This window comes from Ischnura elegans, chromosome 4, assembly GCF_921293095.1.
Source record: "Ischnura elegans chromosome 4, ioIscEleg1.1, whole genome shotgun sequence".
Taxonomy (NCBI): domain Eukaryota; kingdom Metazoa; phylum Arthropoda; class Insecta; order Odonata; family Coenagrionidae; genus Ischnura; species Ischnura elegans.
In genome coordinates, this window is record NC_060249.1 from 3,006,894 (window position 1) to 3,025,561 (window position 18,668).

General features: G+C 40.3%; 1 protein-coding gene across 3 annotated transcripts; it reads right to left on the minus strand.

The window, feature by feature from the left end:
• Nucleotides 1-332: 332 nt before the first annotated feature.
• Nucleotides 333-18,274, minus strand: LOC124156997 (serine hydrolase-like protein). 3 transcript variants are annotated; one of them, XR_006864504.1, is made up of 4 exons: nucleotides 17,969-18,274; nucleotides 2,297-2,740; nucleotides 879-1,354; nucleotides 333-496 (listed from the first exon to the last, which is right to left on the minus strand). XR_006864504.1 is itself a non-coding variant. In XM_046531448.1 (3 exons), exons 1-3 carry the CDS (start codon nucleotides 18,039-18,041, stop codon nucleotides 933-935), a joined length of 939 nt encoding a protein of 312 aa, XP_046387404.1. In that variant the 5' UTR covers nucleotides 18,042-18,274; the 3' UTR covers nucleotides 333-932. The 3 variants fall into 3 exon arrangements, 2 of the variants coding, with proteins under 2 accessions (XP_046387404.1, XP_046387405.1); XM_046531448.1 differs by having other exon boundaries at nucleotides 333-1,354; XM_046531449.1 differs by lacking the exons at nucleotides 333-496; nucleotides 879-1,354; nucleotides 2,297-2,740 and adding an exon at nucleotides 15,134-16,050.
• Between the last annotated feature and the right edge of the window lie 394 nt (nucleotides 18,275-18,668).

The window sequence follows — 18,668 nt, forward strand, 5'->3', positions numbered from 1 at the left end:
TCCGCCCGAATGGCACGTCTACTTACTTAAATGGTCTAAGCTACTGTCTGTAAAAAAAAGCAAGATACTAGAGTTTGAGGAGCTCTAGCGTCTAAACGAAGCAATCGATTTCAATGCAATAAAAATCATACGAAAGAGAATTTAGTTCTACGTTATATCATGTACTTTAAAAATTCTTCGGCTAAGTTATAGGATTGGTGCCATGTCTAGAGTGTTTAAGTTATGGTTCAGAGTTGAAAATCAAATAATTTATACGTATATAATTATTGATATTGAGGATTGAGATTTTAGCAGGGTATTTAGGTTACTCGTAAAAATGTCACACTATACTCTCCAAAGGCAAAATCTCTTTTTATTCTCCAAAACTCCTTTATACATATGTACATGGTTGATCGACATTCTTTGGCGTCTCCAATATTCTGGAACTGGTCGGTAGGGTCTACTGGTTCCTCCATCCAGCCTCGTTGACTGCCCGACGTGAAAATGTGCACCAACACTGCAATGATGGCCGTTGCATTTTCATTAGGATAGCGTGAAAATGGTCAATCATACCGTAAATCATCAACCTTGAACCCCTCTTCAAACAAAAAAACGGTATTCTTCCATCATAGCTACAACTTTTATGCGATGGAATATATATGGCTAGGAACTGAACATTACATATTTTGCTCTCAGAAGGAGTGGAATATGCAACACATGAGCGATTAATGAAATATTCACATTTGCCAATTTTCAGACCAAAGACGGACCCATTTTTGAGTTGAAGCAGTGTAGGAATCATTTATTATAAATGGACTGCATGAGCAAATGCTCAAATGCATGCTTTATCTTAGAATAAAGGTTGATTTTTTTAATTAATCCCAGATAGCTGCACTCACAGATGCCTTCCAGTAATACATGTTGCATGCTATCCTGTGCCACACCCTTGGTCTTCATAACGAACTTTTCTGTTTGATTAGGAACTGTTTTATCAGAGGACTAACTCTCTCTGGATGTTCTAGGTGCACATCGTGGTTTCCCTCCACAGGGAATATGCTACACGGGCAAGAACACGCATTAAACACTTCCATTCGCTTGGCATAATAATCACCACCGCCCAACCGAGTTTGCTCTGCGACTATTAGCTGAATGGGACATGTGATTTTTGTGAACAAATCAAACTGCTGCTCTTTGGTGAACGGATGATACACAACAAACTTGAGGCGTTGGTCAAGTGTGAAGGCGTAGCCGTCTCCGCTCTTCCGAGAAGACCTCGACTGGAGGATTCTGGCTGCCTCATCACTGAGATCTCCGTAAAAGCGTGCTTTTATCTTCTTCAATATGTCTTCGTAAGTGTACGTGGGTGGTGCAGAACCTGAGAAATTTATTTTAGGAGAGAAAAAAGCATTGATTACAAGCTCAATTATGACTTAACATAAAATAAACTCGCTTACCTTATATTATAAACGAAAAACATGTACATAAATACAAACAAATAGTCATGTTTTCAGTGAGAAAGCTATAATCCATGGAATGAAAGAGTGGATCAGGAGTGAAGGTTAGGGTGGGCCAGAAATACTAATTTTCATTTTAATCTTTATTTCAAAGTTGTAATAGAACAGAAAAGCAGAAACTTATATAGAAAAGAAATCATCAGAATTAGTTGACATCTTCATGTTTGCATGGGCCCTTAAGCTTGACAAAATATGAAAAAAACTTAATTACTAATGTTCAATTGGGAATTCATTAACTTGTGTGGAGAGCTGCATCAAACGAATCTTTGGATTGCCCACTGATCATGATGGCCACTATGAAGTATTCCGATGAAATAGCAAAAATAATGGTGAATTTGCCAAAAAAAAAGATTCTTGGCTAACTTCCAGGCTATGTCTCATTTAAAATTTTCAAAGTTTACTGAAAAACAGTCTTTCCACAAAAACCATTGATCGTTTTAATTTATAATTCTGTGGTTATGCTTATATGCTTGCACAACATCATGCTCAGTGGTGCCGACTCCATGGGGCCTGAGGGGGCCCAAGCCCCCCCGAAAGTTCATTACAGATGTGAGGAAAAAATGTTTCAGGCTTGTCGATATTCCCCGAAGTGTCCAGATACATATCGAGATTCGAGTGATCAGGGTTCTAATGTTGATCATATGACTATTCTAAAATGCTTAAAAACCTAAAATTCACTACTTATAAAATTTACTGGGGCAAGATCCCCGGTTTGGGCCCCCCAATATTTTTTGTAAGTCGGCACCTCGATCATGCCCAAAGATTCCCAATTTTTGTTGAGATTAAGTTTAGAGTGAACTGACCAACGATTTTGTCCTCCATTTCCTCCATCCTCCCGACGGCAGATTTGAATTTATCGAGGAACTTGGTGATGTGAGTGGGACCAGGCACCATGGCATCCAACACAACGAGCTTCCGAACGCACTCAGGGAACACGGCTGCCAAGTAGAGGCCCAACTGCCCCCCGAAACTGTGTCCCACGTACAGCACTGAGTTGATGCCCTGGCGCTTGCTCACCAACCACTGGATGACCCTGTGCACCGAGGAGAGCACGTCCATGAAGTATATGGGCCGTCCAACGGGAAAGTGTGACGAGAGTCCGTGGCCCGGGAGGTCGATGCTGAGGAGCGCATGGGAGGCGCTGCCGGCAAGCAGGAGGGGCACGAGGCGGTCAAAAGTGTTGGCGTTGTCCTGGAGACCATGGACAGCCAGGATCGTCTCCTGCGTTGGGTCCCCCCACAGCTTGCCTGAAGAGAGCGGAAAGATGAACAGGTGAGCTATGCAAGCAAGGCAAACTTGTGAAAGAGTTAAAATGCGATGCGAAAAGTTTAACTCTAACGATCACAATGCTTAACCCTTGAGCTGAGGGAAACGTACGTGCACGAGTGTACCACTGACTGTGGTAAAAGCAAACATCATCATCTTGTCTTCTCTGCAATCCCATAATATCTACGGCCCAAACTCTTTCTTTCATTAATGGGACAATTGGCAACCCTTCCTTCTTACTAGTCACTCCCTCGGTTTTTGCTTCACTGGTACTTTACACAATACACTCCTCTGTCAGCTCATCTCTCATAAGTTCAAGACTTAAGCTGTAGGAAACATGCCTGAACAAGATTACAGGTTATTGGGGGAAAAATGTGCAAGAGCATTTGACCATCTCTTCCTCCCGCCTTTCCCAACCACTTTTTCTCTTGACAAACAAGCAACACTTTCTTTCATGAATTGGCAACCATCTTCCCATCTCACCCAATCAATTCCCTCCACAACTTTTCATAGGTCGCATTCCGTTCCCTTGAGTTACTAAGTAAGTATGTAAATTATTAATAAAAGAGTTTATAAAATGTGAGCAATTCATATCAACCAATTGCGTTGGTGTTTGGTATGTACCAAATTGAACAGAAAGTTACTAAAAAAAACTTAGTGTATTGTATGTTTTGTAGATTCTGGACGATGAAAAAATGTCACCAAAATAATGCCATTTTCCACCTGTTTGTCCCTAAGTGGGTTAGGTGCTCTCCACTGTAAATTTTTGTGCTCAGAATGGAAGACAGTCAATCCAGCTACTGCATCTATTGGGTCAAAACATTGTCAAAGTTACAGATCATTTTGATGGGTTGATCCGTATATTTAAGGTGATGCACACAGTGACCACTCTCCTCTTCTCCATAGTTTACCCGTCACAAATGCACACCAGTCATAATAAGTTTTTTATTTGTTCATACATTTGATTGTAAAAATATAGGCCACTTCAGGACAATAATGTTATACAATACAAATTCAATAGTTAAGAATGAATAAACTCAATTCCCTTGCTTGTAAAAGATCGCATTCCCTTACCTTGAGGCAGGGGCGCAACTAGGAATTAAGGCTAGGGGGGGGTGGTTAGGTGCAACTAGACCTGGGGTGTGTGGTATACCCGCCAGGATAAGCGGGAGGTGCGGCGGCCCTCCCCCAGAATTTTTTTTTCAGATAAATGGTTCAATATTGTGAGTTTTATGGCTTTCTGAGATATATTTTATTAATCCTTACACTCTTCTATTAATCAAATGAAGTAAAATGGATTGAATGGGTTAAAAGTTTCTCTGAGCTCTGGGGGGGGGGGGGGGGAGGTTTATCCCCTAAAAACCCCCTCGCTGTGCCACTGCCTTGGGGTATTCCACTAAATCGTCAAGGCGAGCTTGTTATAGAGCAAGAGACCTCTATGCCAAGGGGTTCAACAAGAATTTTGGTTCTTATTTCAGTTTGATTTAGGTTGGTAGAGTCCAATCCAAGCCACCAAAGACACCTCCCCCGTTCTAAATGGAGTTTAAGTTTGGCATTTGCCTTACACTCAGTAATGTGCTACACGTATTGTGCCTACTGATACAGCAGAGTTTAGTTACATATACATACTTCCCTGAAAACAATCTCAGTAGGCGTGTCGTGCTAGGACACGAGCCATTAACGAAACAACACAGTAAAATGCAAGAGATGTGCATACTGAGTCCCATCTAGGATTTATTAATGTCCTTTATTGTTCGGGGGGGAAAATATCTACCTACACCTACCTGTTCAACAAAATATCTCTGTTAATTTATAGTTTTTATCACACTTAGATATGTTGTGTGATGTTCTAAAAATTTGTTCTCTATGTCACCACTTTAAATTTATCAATGCATTATTCATTGCTCAAGCAGCCTAGGCTCCTAGTCTCCAGTGGCTATCAGCCTAATTTGCTTACAAGTTGTGTAATGCTCTCTCTTGGCTCCCAGTAGTTTTTTCTGGATTTTCACCGCTTTCCTATGTAATCTATTAAGTTTATAGTCTTTCTGCACCAGATCATATACACTTGCTGTATGTGTATTGCAAGGACAAAATTTTCTACAAGAAAATCATTTTGCCTATCCAGGATTCAAACTTGGATCACCCAATGTGGTTGTTCATTCAGACCCAAAATTACTATTCATGACAAGTGCCTATGAGAGCAAATGAAACGATTTCTGTTTCATTGTTTGGAAACCTTAAAAATACATATATTGAAGATAATGCATTTGAATTTGGAAAATTTTTGGGAAGGGAATTTTGCCAAAATGGCAATCCATTATTGGTTGTTGTTGGGGTCAATTGATTGCTCTAGCTGTATCTGGCGAGGATCAATCATCTTGTGACATAGCAACAATGCATGACAGGATACCAGTGATCAGCTGATACATATAAAGTTAAAATTCATGAATTATCTTAAGAGATCCTTAATTTGAGCTATGACACCCACTGAGCGAATAGCAAAACAATTTTCATTCATTCAGTGATGAGTTTTTATGTATTGCATTATATGTAACTGGTTAACCTCTATTCAACAAACATCCACTAGATAATTTTTTTTTCTAATCCCGTTAAGTTATTATTAAGTGGTTTGACTGTACCTTGAGTTTTCTCTCATTAATTGTGATAGAAAGTCATTTAGCAGGCCACATATTGTTGATTTATATTTTTCTAGTAAATAAAACTAATTAATACTAAGTAAAAGCATAGGTAAATATTTTTGAGTGCTATGTTTTCATGGCACAACTGGCACTAAAGTTCACACTCACCTAGTAATCTCCTGGCTTGGATAATGCCTAAGGATAAAGTAGATTTAGATAAAATACACCAATTGTTGGATTCCCCGTTGGAAAAAAATTGTCAACCAGAACCAATTTGTGATCATTCTTCCTCCACAAAAGAGTTCTTTATGCTACAGAAAAAATCTGTTTGGATTATTTCCAATTCCAACTCTGAAGAACATTGAAAACCAATCTTTAAGAGAGTATGATGTTGTACGATCAATGTATATTTAAATGTTTATTTAATGTTGAAGTGATACGCAACAGCCTTAAAACTGGTGCTGATGTCAACCAATATAGGCAATAAGAGGTATATGGTTGTATATATAATTTGACAAGACGTCAATGTAAGCTACAGCAAGATTATCTGACACAGTTGAGCTTAGCCTTTTTTAATCTTTTTCCCCAAGAGGCCAGAGATATCACATTTATCAAAGTTTACAAGGCTCTCCACTTTTGGCTTTTGAGAAAAGCATTCTACTCACTGAATGAATTTTTGGATAGCAACACAATGAATTCTATCTTTTCGAGTAAGTTTTCAACATGACAAAGACTATGACGCTGATTGTATTTCATGTTGAATAAAAGTGCATAGGTATTATTATTAATACTGCATCGCCAAGCAATTTTCCTGCAGTGAGAGTTTAAGATCAGGTTTCCCAAACATACTACCTACATATTAGCATCTCAAGTCCACCTTATTGCTCAAGAGATGGAGGCCATGATTACTAAGCTCCTTGGGTGGAGATGGATTTTCGGTGTCCTTGGCAGCATGCCTGATGGGTATTTGGCAGATTTGGGTTTGAATCCTGGCCTATTCTAATTATTTTTTTCATGGTATACTTCACCCTTAGCCTAAAGTTTGAACTTAAAGTTTAGTCTAAACTAGTCATGATTGACTGCATACTAAGTAATTCGTTTCATGCAGTTGTTTCTGCTTTGGTTATTTAGGTCGCCAGATATTAAGGCCAGCTGCATATTTGGAACAAACTTCCAAGGAAAGAATCAAATTAAAGAATTAGCTTACATCTTCTGCTATTTATTGGTACAGATGTCATTCAGTGGGGCTAAATATCTGTGATATTTTCACAATGTTTAAGTGAGGTATGTCATCAAAGCAGACTGGTGATAGCTTAACATTTTGGATTTTAAAAGCCACACAGTGACGAGACATGTGCATATTCTTTGCTGATAGGGTAGATTTTGATTTTTTATGCATAAGGTGAAATACAACATGAGAAAGTCATTTAGCTAGACTGATTCAAGCCCATATCTCCCAATTGTCTATCAGGTATCCTACCACCATTGGTGAAAAACTTAACGAAACGCACATCGGTGGACAGAAAATCACTATATTCTGGTAATTTTCCTCTTAAGGTGAGTCAATAACTTATGAGATCTTTCCCCCAACTGACTTCTGACTGCAGCACACCCAAAATACTTCAAAACTTCAAATACACACGGCTTCTGTGTATCACGAGGTCATCACACAATGGCTGGAAGGATATTGAACAGTGGTTTTTTATCAATTTTGTTGTCTCCAAATTTCTTATATATTTACAGTCATAACCAAAAAAAAAGTTTGTGAATAAAATGTCAAATATAACTTGTAATAAAAAAAGAGAAACAGAGTAACATTTCACTTCCAAAAAACTTTAAGGAGAGTGTGTTCCGGCACTGCTAATTTTTCCATGATGTCTCTGGTACTGAAGCCATAAGTATTAGCCTAGCCCTCAATGGATAAACACCCGTTATCCTAACTTCAGTGTGATTGGAGGTGCATAATTTCTGGAATTGTGAAAGAGCGGTAACATAATCACAAACCAGTTTGTAAAAATTTCTTTTAACTAACCCAGGTTTCGACAGATTAAGTCATTTTCAAGGTAGTGCAACACACGATGCAAGCTAACGTGTACAATTTTTTATTTTTGTAGGTGGGAGGGGGTGTTACAAAACTGAGGGAGGGGGTTAAAAGAGTAGCGGACGACTGTTTCAGGGGCTCTCAAAAACTGGCGTGAAGTGCCGGAAGTCAAACAGATATGGTGGGAGAGATTAGGAGTGGGAAGGTAGCAAAAGGTCGATAACCACTCTTGTACTATGGTTTTGAAATGGGAAAACAATTTCAAATTGCACCAAAGAGCAGACATGAAAAAATGAATTATCTGTTTCAAGCAGTTCAATGCTAATGAGTAAGATTTAGGGATCAAATGCCCATTGATATCGAACTGTAACAATAATGGCCACTTCAGTAGTGAAGTATGATGACTTAACTTTCAATTTTACAACTTATTTAAAAAATTAAATGAATTTACAATGCTTGTGACTTGACAGCAAATACGGTAGTTTCCTTCATCAAAGAAAACGAAAGGCATTGATTGCGATTCGTTACCCACCATTATTGTATTCATAATATACAAATTATTTGGTTTTAGAAACCCCAGTTTAGACGAACGGCAATGGTCAATTTTAACCGCATTCGAAAAAGGCCAGATTGGCGCCCATGCGGTGCCACTCAATGTGACGTCACAGGGACGCAGATGCTGTACCAGTAGTCAGGAGTTTTACATCGTCTGAGATTACCAATGTACGCATGAGGCACAGAGCTCAGGGAAACATGTCTTAATAACCACCTATTAAAACTGGCTCAGGTCGGAAAGTTTCCTTCGTTTGATAGGGTATTAACAGTGGCGCCGACTCCATGGGGCCTGAGGGGGCCTGAGCCCCCTCAAAGATTCGTTTGGGGGGGCGGAGCCCCCTCAATAATTCAAGAAAATAATTAAGTTATGTTATGCTTAGTGAAATCACAAAAATATATTGGTAATTTTTATTTCCCATGTTTGACGATAGTTATCTTTTAAATAAATTCAACAATGTGTGTTGAAACAAATAATTATAAGGTTAAGCAGGTTAGCTGAAAACAAGTGGTGTGAATCATGGTAGTGTTTCGGTGCTGCGACACACTTTGAATTTAACCTCTTCCACGGGCAAGACCTCCGATATGGGCCTCCCCAATATTTTTTATAAGTCGGCGCCCCTGGGTATTAACAATCATTATTAATACCCTATCAAACTAGCATGGTACACTGCTACCTGCGAGCAGCCTGCATCATAGCAGCGCTCATGTCCTCGCTCCAAGGTCACCTAACACGGCAGCAGCAGGAATCAGAATGATGTCACATGAGCTTTTCCCAGTATTCATGTGTCGCGTTTTCGCGAGCTTGGAAATTTTCACTTTTCATTTAATCGCAAAAAATAGATATTGTCCTTTAAAAATCTAGAAGCGTGAAATGCGTACTACAGGAGTAATAATCTTTTGATTTAGGCAATAAAAAAATAATGGGAAACCACCCTATTACCAGTACTGGCAACTAACGAATAACCCTAGTTCCTTCAAAATTCAGTAAATGAGCCTGACTTTGCACTCTACTGCAGGGATTGTTCAAAACCTGTCAGCTCAAATTCAAGTAGGTACTCAAATGGAACTAATAATGGGATGCCTAGCACATAACTGCCATACACACAATATGAGATTCACGTAGTCAGATTCTGAGAATGCACACCCCACTTGAGTTTCACTATGATAACCAATAAATACAAATCATGCCACATGGAGAATAATAATCGTGCACCCACCTATATGTCTTGAGATATTTTCTTTTGTCTGACAGCAATTAGGCAGCGAATATAGAATTAATTACTGTTTTATAATTGTTACATAATTATTATATAACTTGGGAGAAAACATTTATTTTGGAGATTTTGCATGATTGTTGAACCAAGAAAAAAATTAATGGTGGCAGTCAAGCTATCATTTTCTTTTGTGCACTTCAGAGATAGATTTTCATAACTTTCATAATTTCATAGATTCTGTTTGAAACTCTTGAGAACTCACCGAGAGAATACACCTGTAGTGATTTTTGAGTGAGTTTTGTCTTCTTTGCTAAAGAACTTCAGTACTTTTCAATGCCTAAAAGGACACATTTGGCACCGTGGAATATTTAGCTTGTCAACATTTTAATCACTTATTGGCATCATTCATCATTTTTTGTAAGCATGCCTCAGCTGGCGGACACAACTTAAAAATGGACTTTTAAAAGAGATCTTTTCATTCCAACTTCTTAATTCTGGAGATAATAAAACCAATTTTATGGAATTTACACCATCAACTTTTGATGTTGAAATGTTTGAACTCCTTGGTAAGCTTATTGCAAACCATTAATGCCTCACCAGATTCACCAATATCCCTATAGATTCACTGGCTCGCACCATCAAATGCTCACAGCGGATACTTAGTATAAGCCCACTTATCTGCTTGCTACTCAATGGTTCGTGAATGCTGGATTTTCCTTTTGGGTCCATGCTTGCATAGTGACCGTCAGATTCCCTGCTATCATTCTCTATTCAGTGTGAAAGTAGAGCTGTCGCCGACTCATTGCTGATCCTTTTCACCCTGCTGGCTGTCATTCTCCGCAACCAGAAATCTTTGCAGACGGTGGGCATTCGTTTACCCTTGAGTTTCCTCTCGATCACAAAGAGAATATCGTAGTTCGCACTGAATGTCATGGGATGAAAAAATATAGGATTCACCTGTATCTGCACTATATCTATCATCGCTAATTTCTTGACAATTTCTGGGTACATGGCAGCGAAAATTGAACCAAGCATTCCACCAAAACTATGCCCAAAGTAGTGACATGTTTCCCACTTGAAATAATGAATGACATGTTTTACTACAGCCACCATTTCACAGAAATGGTAGGGAAAGCCATCGGGGTAGTGCGAAGATCGTCCATGACCAGGCAGGTTGATGGCTATTAAGTGGAACTTGCTAGGAAGTAGAGGAGCCAAGCTATTGATGCTAGAAGCATTGTCCACTGCACCATGCAAGGCAATTATGGGATCGGTTTTCCTCCAGGACTTAGCTGTGAGTCAGTGGCACAGTGAGGGGGGGTTTTGGGGGATAAACCCCCCCCCCCCCCACCCCAGAGCTCAGAGAAATTTTAAGTTTAATACTCACCATTTTTAACCATTCATCTTAAAATTCCGCAATTAATTAATCTCGCACCTACCGCTTATCCTGGTGTGTATACCATACCCCCACACACCCCGGTATTAGTTGCACCTAACCCCTTCCTCTCCCCCCCCCCCTTTTCGATCTTGATTCCTTTTGAGTCTTTTCGATCATGATTCCTTTTGAGTCTTTTCAATCATGACTCCTTTGAGTCTTTTCGATCATAGTGATTGAATCTTGATTTGAGTCTTTTCGATCATAGTGATTGAATCTTGATTTGAGTCTTTTCGATCATAGTGATTGAATCAATTGATTGAATCACTTATGTGACTCGAGTCAAAATGATTGAATCACTAAAATGATCGACTTTGCCCATCACTACTAATTGCAATAGCAATTCAAGCTTCTCCTTGGAATTTTCGTGCGCTCTCTTTGGGTTATGAAAATAACGCAACAAAGATCCTTGAACAAACTCGAGAACGATCCCCGATTTCAAATGTTGGACATTCCGATAAAGTGGCGCTGTGTGCGGTTAGTACCTACCGACGCCTAGCGAGGAAACGTAGAAGTGCGTCGTAATAAGAAAATTCGAGGAAGATATGAGTGATATGAGTGTTTGAAATGCTTCAAGCAAGGTGCTTCGGTTCGCGGCAGTTGTTGATGGAGTATACCTCCGTTTCGACTAACGTAACAACGACCGAATTATACGTCATCACAAATTATCATTAATTTCCTGTTTTATTTTTCATTCGCCTTAATGCAGTTGATCTGAATTTGTAATTATTCATAATACAAATATTCTAAAATTTATAATTGTTTCATATTTGTAATTGACTACAATTAAAATTACTCTTTGAAAGTGCAATTAGTGGGATTATAATTACGATGTCAATTTTTTTTAATTCTGCCCCCGTACTTGATGCGATCGCTGTCAATATGTTCTCAAACGTGAATGTCGGTTCGCTACAAACTAGGGGTAATGGTGGGTCGGTTAGTTTATTTGGAGTATCAATATACAAACCAGCATTTTAAGTATCACTTTATGCCATTGCACAAAATAATTAAAGTGTTCAATTTAGGCATATATCAATATGTTCTATATCAATAATCTATGTCGTATATCAATAATATATGTTCTACCTAAAAGGGCATAGCCGGATGAGAAGGTGAAAAGTCCCCCCTCCCGGATTTTTCCCGTACTTGGGGTATGCGATTGGGGATCAAATAGGACAAACATCCCCATATTTCCAGCCCGCTATGTGCCCACCAGGGCCGGCTAGATCGAAAATACGATTTTCACTCTTTTTTAAATATCTCGGTCAAGAAAGCATATTTTTTAATGCGGTTTGCGGCATTTGAAACTTTATTTAATGGCACATATTTTCAATTTTTTTCAAGAACTTCAGGTGGGGCAAGAAGATATGGCGTCGATTTGAAAATTTCTAATGCAAATTTTCATAAAATTTTCTTGAGAGGGCCAAAAAGAAAAAACGTTTTCTGGAAGTGTTTTTTAATACCTTTCGTCTGGCGTATTGAAAACATAACTTTTAGGTGGTGGAACATCGCGAAAAATGCGATTGAAAATATGCGATTTTGGCCATTTGGCTCTATGCTCTGGCCCTCCATAACACCCATTTTTAGTTATTATAGTATTGTACCGATTAAGGTGCTCACCACAGGGACAGAATTGTATTGATAATGGTGCCGAAAATGGATTAAGGGCCTCCGAAAACTGCCGGAATGTAAGAATTTAGATTAAGAAAATGAGCTCGATTTGAGTTTTCCCCGCGTTGTATCTACGCGCAAGTGTAGTTTCATTTGTGGATATACCGCTACAAATTACCTCCATCCTGTTCCCGTATAAGCTAGATTGAAGGGGGTGGAGGTTGATCATTTCTTTCAAAAATGTGGTCTGTAAAGGTTATCTACATGATAAGCGGTTTTTACCAATGAAATTCCCACTTTCCGTATCTACTGCTTAAGTATTTCCTTGCATGTTTCTAAAATTCGTCTATTTGTGGACAAAGTCGAATATTTATCTAACCGCAGTTTGACGGCGAAACTTAGTGGCTTCCTTTTTCTAAAGAACTGATTGTCCGCGAACTTTTACTGTTTTGTCATGGGACCAAGTAACAGAGTTACTTAGTGTGTTAACGTCGGCGAGATATTCGAATATTAGGTCAGTCACTCAAGGGCTGATAGTTTTTCTTTTTAAGCTCCAAACCGGAAACATGAACAGTACTAGCTCCTCTTTGTAAACCATTTCCTATTTTTACCCTTGATGGGTTTTGATTGTTATGCCCGGACCCTTTTTGGCCATTCAAAATGATGCCGATTCTCTAAAATCAATCTTGCAATCGGTATATCCAGTAATAATTTCATGAAAAAAGGTGACATTTTGATTCTGGATAGAGGATTTCGGGATGTTGTGTCATATTTAGAAGATAATTTAGAGTTATGCGTGCCGATGCCGACGCTGAAAGGCATGCGAGCTCAGATAACGACTAAAGAATTGAATAAATTGTGATTTCGTGGCTAAATTAAGACGGGTAGGTATTGTTAGTATTAAGGAAAAATATCATTAAAATATAACGAACTATAATTTTTATTTAGAATATAATTACAGCGAATGGCATCGTATGGGGCAGCATATTGAGATATTTCTGTGACTGTGGTAATGGAATAGAAGAATAGGGTGTTGCGCTCCTATAGCAGCAACAATTTATTATTTATCCTACGGGCAGTACCAAGATAAAATCGCAAGACCTTGATTTTATTAAGTAATATTAAATAAGGTTTTAACTAGAATTTGTTTTGACGGACAACGTAGTAACATGCATAAATGAATATTCAGAGGATGACGAATAACCTTTCAAGAGCGATTTTTATTGACATCCTGGAGTCAATATAAAATTGTATGGTGAAAATTCATCTTTTCGGCTAGTTATTGTTCACAAGATTTTTTTTATTTGTATGCCAACTGGGAAAAAGTTGAAACCCATAAGTTTTTTCATATCAGCAAACAGCTATCATAAAGTTATAATGATATCCACATAGTTTAGCATAGGTGAGGTAATTTCAATGAATTTACATCTGATAAGGACATTGAGGAAGTTCAATAAATTCTCATTGAAAGGAATGACGGAGGGGGTTGGAAGCAGGGAAATTCTTTTTAGCTTACTCGGGCGTTTTCAAGGGCCCTGAAGACATTTTTGGTACCAGTATCAATACATTCTGTCCCTGTGGTGAGCACCTTAATCGGTACAATACTATAATAACTAAAAAGGGGTGTTATGGAGGGCCAGAGCATAGAGCCAAATGGCCAAAATTGCATATTTTCAATCGCATTTTTCGCGATGTTCCACCACCTAAAAGTTATGTTTTCAATACGCCAGACGAAAGGTATTAAAAAACACTTCCAGAAAACGTTTTTTCTTTTTGGCCCTCTCAAGAAAATTTTATGAAAACTTGCATTAGAAATTTTCAAATCGACGCCATATCTTCTTGCCCCACCTGAAGTTCTTGAAAAAAATTGAAAATATGTGCCATTAAATAAAGTTTCAAATGCCGCAAACCGCATTAAAAAATATGCTTTCTTGTCCGAGATATTTAAAAAAGAGTGAAAATCGTATTTTCGATCTAGCCGGCCCTGGTGGGCACATAGCGGGCTGGAAATGTGGGGAGGTTTGTCCTATTTGATCCCAAATCGCATACCCCAAGTACGGGAAAAATTCGGGAGGGGGGACTTTTCACCTTCTTATCCGGCTATGCCCTTTACACCTGTGGGTGAGGTTGTAGGACGCAGCTGCAACTACCTTCCGATAAACGCGGGTGGAAATCAAATTTTCCCTTTAACACTAAAATATAATGATAACTCAAATGTATTGAGATTTGGAGTAGCTAAAAAGTAAAAATTACTTTTAAAAATGCATCGATTACAGTAAGAAAATTACCAAAGATGTAATCGTTACCTGCTATTCAATTACTTTTACTTCGTAACATCACACCGCTGCTTAATAATCACGACCTCCGTCACCTGTAGCGCAATATGGGCTGGAGATGTTAACACCTTGCTCGTTTAACCCACTCAGAAATTCATCTAGAAGGAAGGTGGCTTGGTGGAGTAATTGGCTAGCATGCCTGACCGGCATTCCATCTGGCGAAATTCATGAGGTGTCCAGAGCATCCGGCAACAGGGCAAACTCGCTGCAAATCGGCTTGGCTCATGGTTTCTGCACTTTAAAAAAGCGTTGTGCAATTTCCACCCAAACACCAGTGGTAATTTTGGCTATTACTGGCATCGACTATCCAGGGTTAAAATTTCGTGCTGTGGTAGGTGGAAAAAAGCCAGAAATCAGAGGGTAAAAATGCGGCATGACTGGGACTCGAACCCAGAACCTCCTGGTTGCCGGCCTGGTACTCTACCAGTTGCGCTACCAGGACGCTTAGATTTACCATGATTTCGGCGGGGGTTTATACACAGAAAACTCATATATATATTGTGTACATGAAATCCTATCACTAGGCATACGAAAATACTGGAATTTTCAATGGTATCAATAATTTATTTGCATAGATGTATAAATTGTAGTTCCTAAGTCCAACTCAATTCATAAAGAACTATTTCCCAACAGGAATTTTGATACAATTGGCGCCACTCGTTCTGGGTGGTCCATGTGAACATCGTGATACCCTTCAACAGTGACACTTTCGAATCTGGAACAGCACTTTCTGAACACTTCCACCAGTTCTGGCGTTCCATTCAACTGGAATGTCCCCCTGGACTCACTGGCGCGCACCATCAGAAGTTCACAGCGAATGCTTTGCATGACGGCACACATCAGCTCGCTGCTCAGAGGGACGTGCACGCTGGCTTTGCCCTTCTGATCGATGCTCAGGTAATAACCGCCTGGTTCGCCACTGTCGTTATTTATGCAACGAGACATCAGGGCTGCGGCTGATCTATCGCCGATCCTCGTCGTCCTGCTGGCTATCATCCTCTTCAGTAACTCGTCCTTGGTGTACGTGGGCCGTTGATTGCCGCTGGTCTTGCTCTCGACCGCGAAGAGTCTTTCGTAATTAGCTCTGAACGCCATCGAGTGAAATGCTATAGGGCTCACTCTGATCTGCACTATGTCTATCATCACCAGTTTCTTCACGGTTTCCGGGTACATCGCCGCGAAGAAGGAGCCGAGCATTCCGCCGAAGCTGTGCCCGACGTAGTGGCACGTTTCCCACTCGTAATATCGAACGACGCGCCTGATCGCCGACACCATTTCGACGAAGTGGTAGGGTAGACCGTCGGGGTAGTGCGAGGATCGGCCGCAGCCGGGTAGATCGATGGCTAAGAAGTGGAACTTGTTTGGGATCAGCGGAGCCAAGCCATCGAAGCTAGCAGCATTGTCCATTGTGCCGTGCACGGCGATTATGGGATAGCCGTCTCTCTTCCCCCAGGACTTGGCTGCGTGAGTAATCGAAAGAGCAAAATCGTTCATTTCATTTACATTACATGCTCTGTATGAGAATTTGAAGAAAGTGCAGTATCTCGATTCGATAAATGTCACATGTTTCGGTGGCGGTGGGGTTTAAGTCCTCGCCTGCCAAACCGTAGGCCGTGGGTTCGAATGCCGGCTGGGAAGGTGATCCCTATCCAGGGCATGGATGCTTTGCTGATTTTGAAACCCCCTTTATAAAGGCCGTTCTGTGCTGTTTACGGGGAAGTGGAAAATAAATAAGTATGCTAGTTATATCACGATGGAGAATTGACTTCAAGAGACGAACTAAAAGAGTAGATGGCGGTATTTTTTTCGAACCGTCTAAATGGTGACATAATGACAGAAAAAAACGTTAGTAACTAGTTCGTAGTTCCACCTTGAAAATGACATAATTTGTCAAAACCTCTTTCGGCTTCTTATAAAGTCCTGTGGAGCATGCGTAGGTACGTTTTCCTGTTGACGGCATGTGTGTGCGAGCGATTCTGTAAGCACGTATCAATGATACGGCGGGTCTTATTGAGGTTTATAATTGGCTCCAAGCTATCAGTTGATTCCCATGAGAATTACTGCGATGAATTCGCATGAATTGCCATGAGAAACGATTTTCCTGGACCAAATTTCCTCCTGGTACATACATTGACTTTAGTTAGGTACCGTACTGATGTCGTTATAAGCAATGGAAAAGTACCTCTATCGACGAAACCTAAACCTTATGAGTCGGGTGGCATGTAAGCCTGCAATGGGAAAATAAAATCCCCCATAATCGTGTCGTAAGTCTCGATTCGGCGGTCCATGGAAAATCCATAAAATGGGCTGTAAGTACAAAAATACTATTGTAACTGACTAAAAAAATGAGTTTGGATTCAGCTGAATGTAGGGAACAAAGGTAGGGCCCCCTTCGCTTCTATAGCGCTGGAGTGTTTTATCCCTATTCCCCTCCCTTCCGTTCCTATCCTTTCCCCGGAGGCGTCGGCGGGCTCCGATCGCGACGGCGCCTCTATCCTTTTTCCTTCCCATCCAGCCCCTCCCCGGGTGATCGGGCGTATAAGGCTCGGCCTTGGGTTCCCGGCCCCGGTGGTTGTATCCTCGAAGAGCTCCCCTTGAGCTCTCATGGTTCTCTGTAGGGAACAATTGTTATCAGTACGACTAGAACCAAGGTCGCCCAAGGCAATAGTGACTTGTGGAGTATTTCGACCCCTTGATATCGCCACGGCTAATTGATTGACTGAGGGGACAATGCGCAATGGAAGTAAATCTACACCGAAATGCTTGTCTTTTCTCTCTCCAACCTTATGAGCCAAAGGGAAAGAAAGCTGTGATAAATTTTCTACCCTTCCTCCGTACTTTTGGAAATTGACATTGTCACTCGATTACCCAACATCCCAATGGGCGATGCCTCCTTGTAATTAATTCCATTCACTAATGTCCTCGGGATCGTTATCGTGGGATAGATATGTTACCGTTGGTTATCTTTTTTTCGAAGTCGTATCCGTGGGCCAAGTTCACGTGAATAATTAAAAACTTTAAATCATCATTATGTGCGCATAATTTACCGAATTTTTTGTTAGTAAAATTCATTCATAATATTCAAGTGATGTACGAGTATTATTTACGAGTATTAAATATTCTAATTCATCACTTAACTACGAGATGCATTGCCGAGACTAACAATTAGCTTTCACTGGCTTTTTTTGTAGTTCCGGCAGTGTAAACAAGTGACCGAGGAGGGGGGATTCAATTGTCATTGAAGTCTTTCGAAGAATGGCTTCAACCACCGCGACGGAAATGCATTGACAGAATCATCTTAATTGCGGTATGGAAGGACATATTACATTTACAAAATCGAGTACTAATAGACAATGTATCTGTACCGAATTCACTCACCTGCTATGAATCCCCATGGCACGGGAATACGCACTTCCCTTGGTTCCGTGGACTCTGAAAGTTGCATCGCCATGATATTATGGTTTATCTTAGCACGCAACTACAATCCGTTACACGCCCGGCCAAGTTCACAGTCATCGGGCGACTCTTGCGAACAATTCTAGATTCCGCCGGACCTAATGGCTGGTAATGTCTGATTACGAAAGTGATGTATTAGTGTTGATCCTTATCCATCCTATTCCAATCCTACGAACAATAACGACGATTACGGATGCACGACCATGCACGACTGATATCAGCAGGAGCTGCGACGTTTCTTCGAAAGTGGCGCTATCTACGTTCGGTAGCTGCTGACACCTAGCGAGGAAACTGGGAAGTGTGTCGACAAGAGAAACGAGAGAGGGGCAAATCGAACGTTGGAAAGAGTTGACTGCGGTGTTTGTGTCACGAGAATACGAAATATACGTCGGATGTGGACGAATTTTCAACCAGTCGATTGAAATAGCCGGTTTTTAGAGGAATTAGCAATATATTAGCCGCCCGGAGCGCTTAGCGTGAGATTGCAATGCTTACGCGTCAATGACAGTGTTCATAGAAAAAAATGAGCACGGGGCTTAAGCGTGGGATGTTGTGTGTTATTAATGGGAAAATGCCTTGAGAATTTGGATCGCACAGTGTGGTATTAATTTTTTTGCGAGTC